Below are 15,614 nucleotides of genomic sequence, written 5' to 3' on the forward strand. Positions count from 1 at the left end.
GAATATTTTAGGTGTCAGTCATATAAAGAAGCTGGTAAATTGGTATACATATTCGTTGAATGAAGGCCACCGAAGCAGCGTATTTTGCACGAACCGCAATCTGTTCTGTAAATAAATAAATAAGAATATCTGGGTGAACCGAGGCGGCTGCGCTCGCTCGCTCGCCCCCTGGCACGGAAAGGGTTCACACGACCCTGCAATGCTGCGCGCTGGCAGCCAGCGCGCGGCCGTCACGTGGCCCGGAGCCCGGTCGCCTTGGAGACGGCCGGGCGGAGGGCGGGAGGAGGAGGAGGGTCCGGACGGGGGCTGCGCCGCGCGCCGCGCTCGAGCCTCAGAGCGCTCGCGGACTGGAGCGGAGAGGCAACATGCTGGAGCTGGCGGCCCTGCCTGCCGGTGTAGCACAGCGAGAGAGCACCGCCCGCAGCGGCCACGGCAGCAGCACCGGCTCCTCCTTTTAGACCCGCGCAGGATTTGGAAAAAAAGACATTTTTTTGCAAATTGACACATTTTCCCAAGGATTCTCCTCTGACGTTTCCAAGGCGGTGATTGTTTGGTTATTTCCTTTCGGGATTGATCGGAGCTTTGAAAATGGAGGCTGTCATAGAGAAGGAGTGCAGTGCCCTCGGGGGGCTGTTTCAGACCATCATCAGTGACATGAAGGTAAGGGGGGCAGCGAGGGGCCGCCGCATGTAACCCCAGCAGGGCTCGTGCACCTGCAGCGCGGGGGCTCTGGTGTCAACTGCACCATGGTGCAGGGGTGTGTTCTCGCAATATCCCCTTTAGGTCTGTTTTATAATCTTGATGTGAAACTAGTAAACGACCTCCGGGTGCGTATGCACTTTACAATTGCAGATTGTATCAGTAAGTGCTCGTTGGCGTTTGAATCAGCGCGTGCGGGGTTGCCTGCAGGTGAGTGAGTGAGCGCCTGGTTGCACCTGCAGCAGGACCGGAATCTCAGCCAGTGCATGGTGAAATGTGTGCAGGGGCAGGCCTCGCTGTCAAGTTGTGTGCTCGCATTGCAGCTCTCGCCTTCCATTGTGGCTGGTTTGTGCTAAATGATTAATTGTGCATAGTGTAAAGCGCCCAGCCACAGTGTGAGGCGCACTGTTGTTAGTCTGTGCGTGTTATTTATTAAACGCGCTCTGCTGCCTTTGTTGCAAGGTCCGCACTCTATGAACACAGTTAGTAAATACACAGCTGTGTACGCAGTTACACCCCTGGTCGCCTTCTAAAATCATAATGCAATATGCATCAAGAAATATTTTTTGTTTTAATCTTCCTCTATATAGTGTTGTTCAAACTCCTCATGTATTTTTTTAATAAAGCTGGCTATGTGTGTGTGTGTGTGTGTGTGTATACATACAGTTGTTGTGTTGTAACATTCGTAATTCCGCGCTCGTGCAAAGCGCTATATATTTTTGTCCACGTTTAATATTACCCAAATTCTTACTCATGTTAATTGTCTTTGGGGGGATGAAAAGCCGGTTTGATGCTATCAATATTCAAGCAAATGACCTAAGAATAGCATGCCACAGCAGCGAGCGTTTAAGTCGCGGGGTTATGCTATGTATCATTCTGCAGCGTTAAAACAAACCGTTTCAACGTAAAAGAAAGTATAGCCACAATTATATGCATTCACACAACCTACGTACCCACTGGGGGAAAAAGAGATCTGGTTCATAATCATAACACATCTTCTATAGAGCAGTGAGAGAGCGCAAACTGATATAAATATATGAGTACATCACACTTACCTATAGAGAGCATAATTCATGAAGAGAAATGCCATGAGTGCTAATAGTATTTGAAATTATATTCTAAATGTATAGCTAATATAGAGATTTAAGTAGAAGTGGAATTAATACAGAAATGTGTGACATTATATGATTTTATTAGACGTGATTATTTTGAATCTATGTCGTGTAGCTGTTAAACATATAAGATGGTCTGTGGTAAAACGCAGAACGTGGTAGGCCTCAGGGCCAGAGCTGGAGCTAAAAGAGAAGGTGTTTCTTTTCACGACACAGATTGTTTAACGTTTTTGGTCATTGCATTAATGGGCCATGATTTAGAGTAATGTTTTCTAAATAATAGAATAAGAGTTTTAACATGCTTTAATTAAATGAAGAAATAGAATGCTATAATCATAATGTGAAATATTGTAGGCCTGAAATGTTTTAGCAGTAATTTACACGTACATGTCTGGGCTGAGAAATGTTGCAAGCCTTTTTAGAAGTCTATGAGAGTTGGGTTCTTGGCGGCAGATATCTGTCTGCAACAGGAAAGGGGGGATCCAATTATAAGTGAATGAATAGAGGTCTGTTCAGTAGACGGCCCAGACATGGAGGAGGGTTCTGGAATGTTTAAGGGGTATCAGCGGGCCGGAGAAGAGACTGAGAAGCAAGGTCAACTCTAACGTCTGAGGCCCAATACAAAGCATCATGGAAAAAGCCTGAAGTTGCACCACGTGAGAGGCGTTTCGCAAGGGGCGTCTCAAATGTTGTTGACTGTTTTGTATTAGGGACAGCACCCCTGGGTGGAGTTAGAGCAGAGACCTGAGGACCCTTTAGAGAGCGGATGGGTAGGCAGTGAGGGGTCATGACTGGAGAACTTTAGGTTTTCACCAAGAGACTTAGAGTGGGTGACTTCCCTTGGGGGTCATTCATTGCTGACACCTTTGTTAGGTTGGGATTTGGTTAAGTAGGGATACCATCTAGAACAGGGTAGGGACGCCTAACCTGTGTTTGTTTTCCTCCAACCTAAATGAAGGAGAGATATGCGTCTATGCTGATAGCTTTGCTATTTTTAGAACTTGTGTTAGTGATTTCTGTTGCTCGTCTGAGGGCTTTTCGAGAGCACATGTATGTAATTGGACCTGTGTATCTCGTGAATCTCATTCTGAGATGCTTGTATTTGCAGCTCATTATATCTTTACAATAAACTTTTGAAACCTAGAAGTTGTCCGTGATCTTTAAGAGTAGAGTCCTTTATTGGGTGAACTAACTTGCAGATAGGTGTACTGTTTCCTTCCAAGACAGGCAATAAAGGTTCAGTCGACCAGATCGAGGTTTGGATCAATAGATATAAGGTATCGATCAAAATCTCGCCCTTTCAGCAGCACGAAACCGCAGCAGGCGCTTTATTAAAGAGCTGTATTAATGTTGGTGTGTGATGTTTTTTTCCATTCCAAACATTATAAATCAATTTGCAACGGGGATCAATAATTCAGCAGACAGTGTGCGGGATCCGGAAGGGGTGGAGGTGTCGGGCTGCCTGGGGAGCGTTCAGTCTGACCGCGGTGGATATAAAAGTTGACATATTTCTGGAGCGCAGGACTTCGGAAACCTCCCTGGGTCTGCGGAAGGCCGCGGGTTCTCCCCCCAGCGGACGGTGCCTGAGTGCGGTTTTTAATGGAAGTGCGATGGCAAGCTCTGTGTGCATCTTGTGCTTGGCGGGCACAGTATGCGTCCTTCCAGGGCCTGGGACGCAGGTTAAGAATCTCTGAATGAAAGTGCACTGCAGGTGTGTGCCAGGAGGAACAGCTGCCATTGGCTGAGAGTGGAGCATTGCGAACATCCTGTAAATAAGATTGTTGTATATCACGCAGGTATCAAGAGTTGTAGCATTTTATGCCAGTGCTGCTCAGTTAATGTTTAATATTTTATAAACGCTGACTCAGTATCTCTGCCTTCATCAGCTTTCACGGATGAAAGGACGAGCTGCACCAGGTGGTCCTCGAACCTGTGGCCTGCGGGTTGCAATCGTATCACGGCGGCAAATGCTTTGACAGGCTGCCAACCATATTTAATTATGCTTATTCCGTGATGAATGCCCTGAAGTGGCAATAACTGAGTACGGTATTACACCTGCAGGTTAATATAGTACCCGTGGATTCCCAGACAGGGCCTCGCCTCCTCACACACTCACCCGAGTCTATGAAGGATTTACTGGAGTATTCTGCTTGGGTTTATTTACATCAAACAATAAACAAACACAACGTTCTTCAGCTAACAAACCTTTCCAAGTCACACAATAGTAAGGGTATTGCATCATGGAAATTACACAGAATACAGTGTATTTTTGCATTATATTAAATCCATGTGTTCAGGTGTAACAAAGATTAATAACCAAGTGGATCTGTGGCCGCAGACAGCTTACACCTCAACAAGACCGATCTCTGCCTTAGTTGGCTCGAGGGAATGTTACCAGATCCCGGAAGGTAAGTTTAGGAGGGTTGGGGGCAAGCCAAACGGAGACCAATTTTGGGTGTAGAAAGGCTGCTTTATTGAAACAGGTGCATATTACAAATGCAAAACTGGCAACTGCCTTACATAACTAAAACCTCTCTAAAAATCGAATGACTGGCCTCTGATTCCCCCGCCCCTACGATCTCCTCATACGTTCCCCCACCCTGCCATTAACATAACATTACATAGAATTGCAGTTAAAGGTTATGCCCTCCAATAAACACCAAAATACCCTACCTGCCTTTCTGCAACTGTAACTAACAAAATGACAACCCTGAAACTTGAACCACCTGCCTACCCTTTCTCTGGCACCTGTTTCAAGCAACATTAGACATAACCACACCTTATGCACCTGTCCTCAACAAATTTAGCTCAGTTTTTTTTTTAAATTAGACAACCCTGCTCCCAACCACCAGTTCACCAAACCCAAAATGATGCCTGGGAGCGCCCTCGCAAGCCCTTATACTGTTGGGCTCTAATTGGGTTACCTTCTAAACCAGCCCAAAATAAACAAAATGGCCAGTACCTGGCCAGCCTGCCCCTTCCCAGTCTGCCCAGGAGGCAGACCTCCCTATGCTCGGCCGCCCCCCAAACCCTCCTTTTGCAATATGCAAAAATATCACGCACAGCACGTGAATTGTGGACGGCTTTTCCGGATGAACCTGAGGAGTCCCGTACTTTGACGGTACTCCTTGATCCGGTCTCCTTCAGGAGACTGATCTCCCACCTGGATAAAGCCTAGAAGGCTGACCGCAGGATGGACGTCTCTCTGGTCCTGGACAGATCAATTTGCCATTGCTTCTCATGGAGGGGGAGTGGTGGCGCTTGTACGCCCAGGTTCGGGAGGTGGCTAGCACTGTTCTTTTTTTAAACTCACAAAATTTCACTACTTGCATCGCACATAGCTCGTCTGATGGTTGTGGAACTGGGTAGGTGCCCCGTGTTGTGGCCCTGTGATCATGTCCTTTGGTGAACTGTGGGCTCATTCTGGAGAATGAGTCGAATGGACACATATCTTTTTTTGTGCCACTCTAAATGACTTAGAGATTTATTTATTTATATATATATATATAGTGTTACTCCCGCAAATTTCTACCAGTGTGTCCTAGATTCAAGTTATGTGTTTCATTTACTGTTCCAGGAAACTGATTTCCTTGTTGGAGTCGCACAGCGCTTCCATCAATGTAATGTGTACCCAAAGATACTAGGCAGGGGCCTCATTCTGGGTTGCCCCTGAGGGCACAGCAGTTCCTAGTGGGGTACTGGATGTACAAAATGTACTTTGTTTGCCATTATTTGCGCATGATACAATTACGTGTGGTACAATGCATGCTGATGGCTGCATGACATTACAATAAAACAAAAAAAAGATTAATAACAAGGTATATATTTAGAAATGTTCAATGTGAGTCCATCACAGGAGGATAAATGCCACCGCACTAAGGGCTTAATTCCCTTAATCTACTCAGAACACCCACATGAAACCACCTGTATTCCTGAGGGGTGGTCCCAGCCCTCTGAACGCTGGACGACCTGCCTCTGGCCCCACTCCTCCTACACTGTGATGCCACAGGGGCCCCAAGATGCGAGCCCAGGAGCTACAGCTCCATGGGCTACGATGATAAACTATAACCTATGACCCTCTCCCAGAAATATTTGTATGAGGAGTCCATTCATCCCTGTGATTTTTTGCTACTAGTCACTCCACCACCTAAGTGGGAGTCAGGGGCGGCCCCTCCATTAGGGCGGTGGAGTGTCGCCCCTCTGCTTTCTTGGAGTGCGAGAAGTAGAAACATAAAATGTTATTTGAAGTACCATTTTATGTTTCTGCTTCTCGCGCTGCGAGAAAGCAAAAGGGTATGCCTGGTTTGGGTCGGGCCGGGTGGACGGGTCAGGGAGGAGTGGCTTGCCCAATGCTGTGGGCCCTGACTGTCATGCGCACTCAGCATTTTCTCTATGTAGTCGGCATGCAGCCTACATAGAGAAAATGGCCTCCCTACAGGCGCCTGGCTGGATGTCCACACAAATCACAGCGCTGCCATTGCAGCATTTTGATTGGCTTAGAGGAAGGAGGCTGCCTGCTTCCTGTTCCTGCAAGAAAGCAGCAGGAAAACGCAGGACCCGGCCAGGAGCGGAGGTGGTGTAGGACCCGGTAAGGTGAGTTTTATTCTTTATTTTTCAACGCCCACCCCACCCGCGAGTCATGCCAGCCACGACTGGTGGGAGTGGGCAGATGGGAAATTTGTCTTGTGGCATGACAAGTGCCGCCCAGTGGTGTAACAAAACTTGACGGGGGGCCCTGCAAAGTGCATGGAGGGGGCCTCTTCATGCTCTGGTCCCAGTCGGGGGTCACATATATTTCAGGCTCTCCACCGCGTGGGGACTGCGGGGGCTATTGTTACACCACTGGTGCCGGCATAGCCCTGGTCTCGATGTCCTAATAACCCAGCCGAAACTGCAAAGGCCAAGTCGCTGCTGGCAAAATAGACCCCCCATCGACATTTCGACAAGGCCCCTTACATGTTTCTTATCCCCTGTTCAACCATTGTGAGACAAAGGACAGGAAATGGCCTCCCCTGCCTTACCCCAGGTCAAAGAACTGCGACTGCAGGAGGGAGTGCGGGTCTACGCATGCCCTAAAGGAGGCTCGCCCTACATAATAGTGCATGGCCAGTGCTAGGGTGTGGGAGTGTCTCAGTGGTTTTAGCCAGTGCTTTAAGTGGAATGAAAAACCTGGGGGGGTCCTCCAAAAGATTGTGGACGATGCAATTAAGGGTATTTTGCTGCTTCTGATATTGCACCCTGATATATAATACAATAAGTGACATTACACCTACAGCAAGCCAGGACTATTGGCTTACCAATGGTTGTTAGCTGCATCGGATAAATAAGCCACAACTATGGCTTTATTGTGAATATTATTGAAAATGATTCAGTTCTGAAATGAGACTGTGAAAGAACTAAAAGGAGTCTCTTTGAAGTTACATCTATGGCAGTGAAGGGTGGTACTGCTGCAGAGTTAAGAATTTTTTTTCACTGTAAGGTTGAGCGCAAAAATGGAGAACCCGATAGGGACCCGTCTCGCGCCTGCTTTGTAGAACTGCCGGTGCTGAGCGCCGACAGGCCCTGCCCACTTAAAGCCCTGGTTTTAGCACCGGCCCGGTGGCAAGTTGCACTGAATAAAACCCAGTGTTAACCATGGCAGAACAAGATGCCCATATAAGCAGGGCTGTTATCCCCTACAGTGCTGACCAAACAATGGTTAGTGCACAGCCATGTGCAAGTGAAGAAAATGTCACTGTTAGACTAGTTAATTTGTGCCCCACAAGTTCTAGTGCAAAAACAAGAGAATGATGGACGGAATGCTGAATAAATCATACATTCACCCCCAGTCACTGATCTGGGTTAAATTCATTGTTTTTTTTGCTCCACATGCCATTCCAGTTTAGACCCATCAAAGTGCAAATCAGTCTTGACCCTGCTACCCATGGGAACAGTCCAGCCCGAACAAGTTGTAGTGACATTATTTGTTGGTAGGGTGACCCCTTCCCTACAATTCGTCCCATGCTTTCTTTGATCACCGAATGCTTTCAGGGTGATGTAGTCCTGTTGTGCTTCCATTGAATTAATGAGACGAACACGTCTGAAAACACTGATTTGTAAATGAAAGGTTCAGGACTGCACACAGTTTAATGACCTGGAGTAAGGGGGCCACCCTGGTTGTTGGTAGTGTGACATTGAACATGGCACATGATTTGGAAGTTTCCTGTTGGCCTTGCTGAGGGTGTAAAGTGTTTACCACCTGCATGTGAGTAGTGGTATGTTTGTGAGGTATTTACCCGCACCTTACATGATCTGAACCCCTTCAATCCTTTAGGTTTGCCGCATGTAGTGTTACCTGAAGATAATGCAGTAATTTCCTGCCACAAAAGACATACATAAATACTTGCGGGCACCAAAGCAAATGTCCCTCAAATCCCTATTCAGACTCCTGCCTGCTTCCGGAACGGGGTCCTGGGTTTCTATCGTATATCCGAAATGTTGCCCTTTCACATTGTTACGGGGAAATGGGAAACGCACGTGGAAAAGAAGTTAAATGTGTACAATCCAGGCACACACTCCAGCTGTGCATGTTATGCCTCATTCTGAGCGGTGTAGAATGGTGCAGAAATTGCAGACATCGTAAATACAGCAGTTACCCGGTTTGCAGTTCTATCTGGGATTGCGGAACTCTTGAAATAAGTGTTAATAAATGAGTCTGAAATAAACATTTCTGAGAGTTATTGAGATTGTCTGCACAAAGCACTGTTGAATTCTGTGCAGAATTTCCCAAAGTACCCCCCTTAGTGAATGTGGAACACCCTCTGAGGGATTTCATCCTGTGATTCCCTGTTCTTTTTGTAAAGGGTCGTGTTAATGCTAAGTAAACAGAGGGGCTTCTTACTGTGGGTCACCAGGCCATGAATGCTCAGTAGGTAAAGTGTGAGAGGGCCTTAAAAAAGAGCCACTCTGTATCTGGCCCAAGTGTAAGATCTGAACGCAGTAGGGTTCATGGGATTATGTGTTCACGTGCTCAACCCAGAACACGAGGTTTTATTATCCTGTGGGAATTGTTGGCAGTAATGCAATAATCCAATGTGCAGCCTGTCAGTAATGCCCTTGGAAAGCTTCCCATGGGCTCCCTCTGGACTGACATTGGATACTGCTTTACAGACCTTGCATTTAGTAACTTGGCTTGTGACCTTGTGGCTGCCTTTTAATTCTGAGCTCCAGCAATGATCTCATATTCGAGAGATGAGGGGAGCAGGAAACGTAGGCCTCAAGGTGTCTAAAAACCAACCAGGGTGAGATTGGGTCCACTTTTTAGGGCTCGTCCCTCGCGATGCACTGCGCAGCAGTGCTCGCGCAGGGCGAAAGCCCTTTTGTCTGGTTGCATATGGAAGAGCATAGTTAAAAAAAAATGGCAACATCTGCTCCATGAGGGGGAGAAGCACTAGAAAAGGAGTGGATTTCGTGCACCTGCACAGGAACACTGCTTGTGCTTCCTGCATCTCACATAGGCTGCTGCTTCGGGTTCTAAGGTAGAAATAGGACCAGATGTAAAAACAGCAATGTCAGCATAAACTGGTGCTCTGCATGCCTCTGGATTGAGTCTAATCGGTTGGATTAAATTAGATTTTTCCAGGTGACAAAGAAACTGTACAAGATATAAAACTGGCAGTTGGACAGCGCTGTCTGGTGCTGTGTTGAATAGTGGATTGATTAGACAGGTCCCCGTCTCCACTATACACGCTAACCATGCTTTATAAAGGATATGTGTATAATTTTAGGACCGAAGCCCATTTTTAACATGATCACCCAGAGAAATGGGAAAAACCAAAGGTGATGATGGACGGAGCGTTGACAATACAAACACTCACCCCCCAGTCAACTGTGCTGGGTTTAATCCATCACCGTTCTTTAGCTCACTCCGCCACCCCAGTTCAGACATGGCCATATGCAAATCAGTCTGACCCTGTGCCTCATGGGAACAGTCCAGCCCGAACTGCCAAGCCATGTCTTCCCTGGACCGGAATCAAGCTTCCCAGGACCGGTTTCTGGCATTACAGCCGTCTTCAGCCGGGCTTGCTTGACTCCAGTGGCAAAGTGAGCAAGGGACTCACGTCTGAGCATACCCTGCCAACTTAGGGCGAACAAAGAAAAACCAAAGGTGATGATGGACGGAGCGTTGACAATACAAACACTCACCCCCGTCAACTGATCTGGGTTTAATCCATCACCGTTCTTTAGCTCACTCCGCCACCCCAGTTCAGACATGGCCATATGCAAATCAGTCTGACCCTGTGCCTCATGGGAACAGTCCAGCCCGAACTGCCAAGCCATGTCTTCCCTGGACCGGAATCAAGCTTCCCAGGACCGGTTTCTGGCATTACAGCCGTCTTCAGCCGGGCTTGCTTGACTCCAGTGGCAAAGTGAGCAAGGGACTCACGTCTGAGCATTGGATTGTAAGTTGTATTTTCTAACTTTTTTTTACGAAAAGATGCTTTAGTGCGTTGGAACTCAACAGGATCAGTGTTCTTAGTTTTATTGTAAATTCCATACACCTCACATAAGGATTGCTGCCACCAACTACAGGTTCTGAATTTAGTCTCTTGAGGCTGGTACTGATAAATAGGCTTGTCAACACCGCATGAGAATCCGCAACTAGAGAGGAATGGCTTTTCTCCAGTGTATTTGTAGAAGTCTCCCCCAGCTGCACATATGCAGCAAAGTTTCATGTACCAGACATGTTACATTTGTACCGGTGGTAGGTGACACTCTTGTTACCAGTGTGCGAGGAAAGGAATTATCCATAATACAAGAAGCAGACGAGTGCTGACTCTGCTGAAACAGGGATGTAGGCCATGGACCACAGGAGGATCCACCATCAGCGTACTTAAAATTCAAAAAGTGTAAGGATTTAAGGAGCAGGTGGGTTCCTTGAACTCGTGTACATGATGGAACGGCAGCCTAATCAAAGCAGAAGGCTTACTTTAAGTAACCTGAAGAAGGCCTGCTTCACTGCAACGAAAATGAAGCAGTCGAGATGAGAATTCCTACCTATTCCGGACCGTAACCAGACATGGCATAGTCACCTGGACCCTAAATATTGATAACAAGGACTGAAGGGGTTGCCAGCATGAAGCGCTGGATAAAAGCAAGGTTTTATTGCTAATAATAATATTATTAAGCCTAAGAATATTTTCTTTTATAGTGTTGGTTCTCGGATCTACAAGGGTCAGTTCTGATCCCAAAATCCCTACACTCTGTGCACCTATAATAACACACTGGTTTGTTTACCTTTTGCAATAGACATGATTTAAGGTCGCAAGAATGGATGCATTAACAAATTAAAGTGGTGTCTTGGTGTTCTCCAGGAATGCATGGAGTGAGTGACCAAAGTCCACAGCATCCATGATCAGCCTGGCCGGCGAGACCATGTGGTCCTGTGCATGTGCCAAACATGACCGCTATGTTGATCAGAGTATGTGCTTGAGGTTTTCCTACCCCTCCTCATGCTGCAAGTAAAGTTGTTTTTGTGGGCTAGGATCAAAGATGGATCATTATTTTATCCATTATGCTAAGTCTAGTTAAGTAAATAAGATCATCATGGTGTTCATGATTAGTGTAAGACTAGAGCATTCTAGCCTCGTCCTATAATATCCTGACTTTGATATATTAATTCTAGGACCCAGCAGCTTGATGGGTTATACGTTTCAGTGGATGTGAAGAAGACCTTGTGCTTTTGCTACCTTCTGACAAGCTTATTGCCAACGTACCCTGTGGCTATTGATTTAACCTCGTGTTTCATCATATGCTTTCTGGAAAAAGATTGGAACACGCGATACAGCAGATCAGTGCTTGCAGTATTACACGTGTCAGCTTTTCACTGCGTCAGGATCTGGATTTCTTCCAGTACTTTTTTTTTCTATTTCAACAGTGTCTGGTATTTTTGTTGTCTCTTTATTGATGCACTCAAAGAGTGGTGCAAGGGTGATTGCTCCCGCACGCTTGCTGTTGTGGTATCCTGCAGGTCACACACACAGTTGCTTGTGACTGCTTCAGGTCAACAATGTTCATGTCGATCTTTACAGTGTATATTCTCTCGGAGTAACTTCAATTATTCCTCTGTTTTCAGTGAGTGGTTGCTGGGATCCCCAAAGCGTTTGGTGATTAGCCGAACTCCACCATGCCTTGTCTCGCACCATTCAAAGACAGTAAAAGGCAGACTTGCCTCAAATTCTTTGGCCTTGGAAACGGTTGACGCAGATGGAAGAAGCAAAGGTCCTGGATTACATGCACTTGCTTTATAGAAACATTTGTTTAGAAAGAAGCTCCTAAGTGTTAGAATTTGTTCCAGTTATCATGATCACCAAAGGAAATGTCTGCTGATTGCTTTTGGAAGCATCGTCAGTATAGCTCCTAGTAAGCAGTACCCGCGTCACTGTTTTGAGCTGCAGTCATGGAGACATCTTGCAAGGTTTCATGAGCACAATCCCAACTAGTCCGCTTTGTTGACAAGTATAATATAGTAACCTGCTGACTGTATCACTCATTCGTTGGTAGGAAATAAACAAGATCTGCTACAGTAGAAACACCCCTGATTACATTGTTTGCTTATGTTTGGGTTGGTTCACTAAGTGCTCTGGCAGACTTCATGCCATGTTTTTTGAATTGTGAGAAGGTTGTACTAGGGTGTGCTTTGTGGAATTGCACTCTTAGTAAAGGGAGCAGCAAGAGATGTATGCAAGTATCATGCAAGGTGTGTGGAGTTTACTGTTGCACCCTGCTACTGTGGCAAGGGTTGTCTTCATTGGTGGCTCCGCTAATAAGGATGTCCTCACAGAAACCATCTGGAATCGGTTTTGAAGACTTGTATCAGTGACGTCCCAGTAAAACGATTTATAGAGCAGAACCCTTTGTGTCTGCGGCAAAAGGTGCAATGAAAATGTTTTAAAGCAGATCACAGTGAGTTAACTTGCACTGCATTCTTACTTTTTTCTCTAGTCATTCTAAAATGGCAATAAAAATAGGTTTAATTCCTTTGCAAATAGTAAATATTGAGAATAAGCTCAACTGTCAAGATCATAAATATGAAACCCAATTTTCAGAGCCTACAAAAACAGTCATCATGGTCCTACCCTAAATTTCAATGAAAACACGTTTTCTTCATTGGCTGTAAATCTGCTGATCGTTCTTTCTCATACTTGTGCGGTAAGGGTGTCTTCATGACAGCCTGGCCTCACTTCACACCTTTCTCCTGCAGTTCAGGCTGTTGTCCATTTTGCAGTAGTAAAATTGTTCCAAAAGTCTGAGGTTGACTCATCTCTCCTAATTTTGGTGGCATCAAAGACTCATTGCAGCTAATTTGTAGGCAAGAAAGTGACTTGAACTTCTGTGTAAATTTAGGGTGCAGTGAGTTGAGGACTATCCACGTTTTTTTTCAGAGAACGGTTGACCGCGGATGGATTTGTTACTTGGTATACGGGGAGTGCATCTTTTAAAGTTTTTTAAACATTGTAAATCATTTAAATGAAAAGGGGGGTTGGTTCTAATCTTGTGGGATGATTCCTACTGACACTTTCTTATGAACCGTATGGCAATAAATGCGAGAGGTTATTATGTATGTTTTTTGAACTTTTAAACTAAACCACCAGGGGATGAAGGAAAGGCAATTTTTTTCAGGTGTACAACAGTGGCATGTTCAGAGAAATGCACAGCTGTCTATTCACACAGCTTTCTGATTCTGCTACACGTGCTACTGCAATGTGTTGTTTACCCCTACGTGTCATACGGGGGTCATTTGACAAACCTTAATTTCTCACACTCTGCTTCCTCTTATCTTGAATGTTGGTGCTATAACTCTATCTGACTTAATATCTTGGATGGGACGAATCCATTATTATTGATCATGGGTGGGTTTGTCAGTGAAGGCTCTTTCAGAGGCTTAGGCTAAACCTGTTACTATAAAATTTAAGGATTTAGTAAAAACATGGGGAGCAGTAAGTGTACTTAGATTTAATGTTGTGGCTCTAGGAACTGAATGACATTAAAGCACTTATGAGTTTGATGAAGTGACTGTATAGTGCTTTTTGAATAAATTGGTTTTGAGCTTTTTCTGCAATCTGTATGGGTCATCTCGCTTTACATGGACGTTGCATGTGCTCTCAGTGGTTTTAGATTTTGGACTGCAAAGCTCCTGCCTCCTTTCAAGCCACATTGTTTCTGCAGATCTGGAATGCATGTTGGTCAAATGAGTGTTGGGGGTTTAGAGCTGTGTTTTGCTGTTTGAGGTACTTTAGGCCTTTGTGTGGTTGGTATTGCAGTAGAATTGGAAGGAGATGTGATTTCAGGATGAGGTTGATGGAGTTCAGTTTATTTCAGTTTTGACAGTGTTGTAAACCACTTGAAGATGGGAGAGTTAATGCTTGTGCTGGCCTATGCAGTGAGTTGGTGCAGTAGAGTTGATGGTGGTAAACCATGCCACTAAACGGATTCTGGGGGAGATTTTGTCAATATGCAGAAATAGCCATGGGATGTACACACCCCATAACTGATATGAGCTTTTAGCCATGCTTGGCTGTGGGTAACTCTTGGGCTGTGGATCTTGGTGCTCAAGGGTGAATGACGATCAGTGAGTATTAGAGTCTGGCAGGTTGGGTGGTTTGCAATGTGCTTGGCATTGATGTACAGTAGTAGTTCATTCTTGTTTCCATTGAGATTTGGAAATTCCCTTGTCAGGCTTGATTCATTGGCTGATGGGCATGTTTCTGGGTTTGTCATTGCTATTGATTATTCGTTATGTGTAAGTGGAGTTTTGAGCGACATCACTGTAGGTGGTAGGAGTGGTAGAACAGGTCATGGTCGGCCAAGATGTTCAGTAGAAGGAGGTATGTTGAGGAGTACTTCCTACACTGGGTAAGAATCTCTTTGGTACTTTATACAGAGGTTGGTGGGAAATGGAGATAAAAGGACCTAATCTGAATCATTAAGAACGCCTGATGGATATACGTCAGAGAAGGAAGGTGTCAAAGTCCTACCTCTCCTTTGGTGGTGAAGCATGATCTCTGAATCTGCTGAATGGGATATTGTGCTGAGAAGTGCCAACACTTGTCTTGCCTGGGTGTAGGAGTCCAACGGCATTTCCCCAGATTGTGAGGAGGGCTTCAGGGGATAGAGAAGCATATATATAGATATATATTTTTTATAACTCATTTTTGTCATTTTCCTTTAATTTATAAAAGTATTATTGCTGTCAGACACGGTATACCATTTACAATTAGTATGCACTGAACATATTATTTAAAACACTACCACTTTTCCCACCCTCTCCGGTATGGTTCCAAACCTGGATTACAACGTAAGTAATCGACTTAACATCTCATCATGAACCCCTCCTCACTTCCAACCGAGGCCTTCTGCCACCTGGGAGTCCATATTTTCTGGTATTTTTTTCGTGCACGCATGTGCTTTGTAAACAGTTTCCTCTGCTTTTGCACAATTGTCCATTCCTGTGTGCCATAATGTCAGTGTGGGGTGAGTCATTGCTCCTCCATTTCCACGTTATGTATCGCTTATCCACTTGGAGCCCTACCCCATGCGTAACCCGGGAGCTCACTGTACCCTCCAAGTTGTCCATTATACCCAATATTGTTACTCTAGAGTCTGATGACACTCAGTGCCCCTGCCTCTCCTAGTTTGTGATGAATTTGATGCCACTAGTGGGCGATAACTTGGATGTTCCTTAAGATATATAGAAAGGTCCCTTGGGGGAATCCTACACCGTGGACACTTGGGAGATGGCACGGCCCATACGCCATAGTGTAA

At 45.5% G+C, this 15,614-nt stretch overlaps 1 protein-coding gene across 4 annotated transcripts in view; it reads left to right on the forward strand.

Annotated features, from left to right (window-relative positions):
- The first annotated feature begins 326 nt into the window (after positions 1-326).
- The window catches only part of MTSS1 (MTSS I-BAR domain containing 1), a 500,273-nt gene continuing 484,985 nt past the window's right edge, over positions 327-15,614 (forward strand). For 3 of the 4 annotated variants that reach the window (XM_078686789.1, XM_078686787.1, XM_078686790.1), the window contains exon 1: positions 334-660. In XM_078686789.1, coding sequence (XP_078542915.1) covers positions 589-660 — 72 coding nt within the window. In that variant the 5' untranslated portion in view covers positions 334-588. Of the gene's footprint in view, positions 661-15,614 lie in introns of all 4 variants that reach the window. The other variant, XM_078686786.1, reaches the window with a different exon arrangement.

The sequence above is a fragment of the Lissotriton helveticus genome, chromosome 4_1, assembly GCF_964261635.1.
Source record: "Lissotriton helveticus chromosome 4_1, aLisHel1.1, whole genome shotgun sequence".
NCBI classification, from domain to species: Eukaryota; Metazoa; Chordata; class Amphibia; order Caudata; family Salamandridae; genus Lissotriton; species Lissotriton helveticus.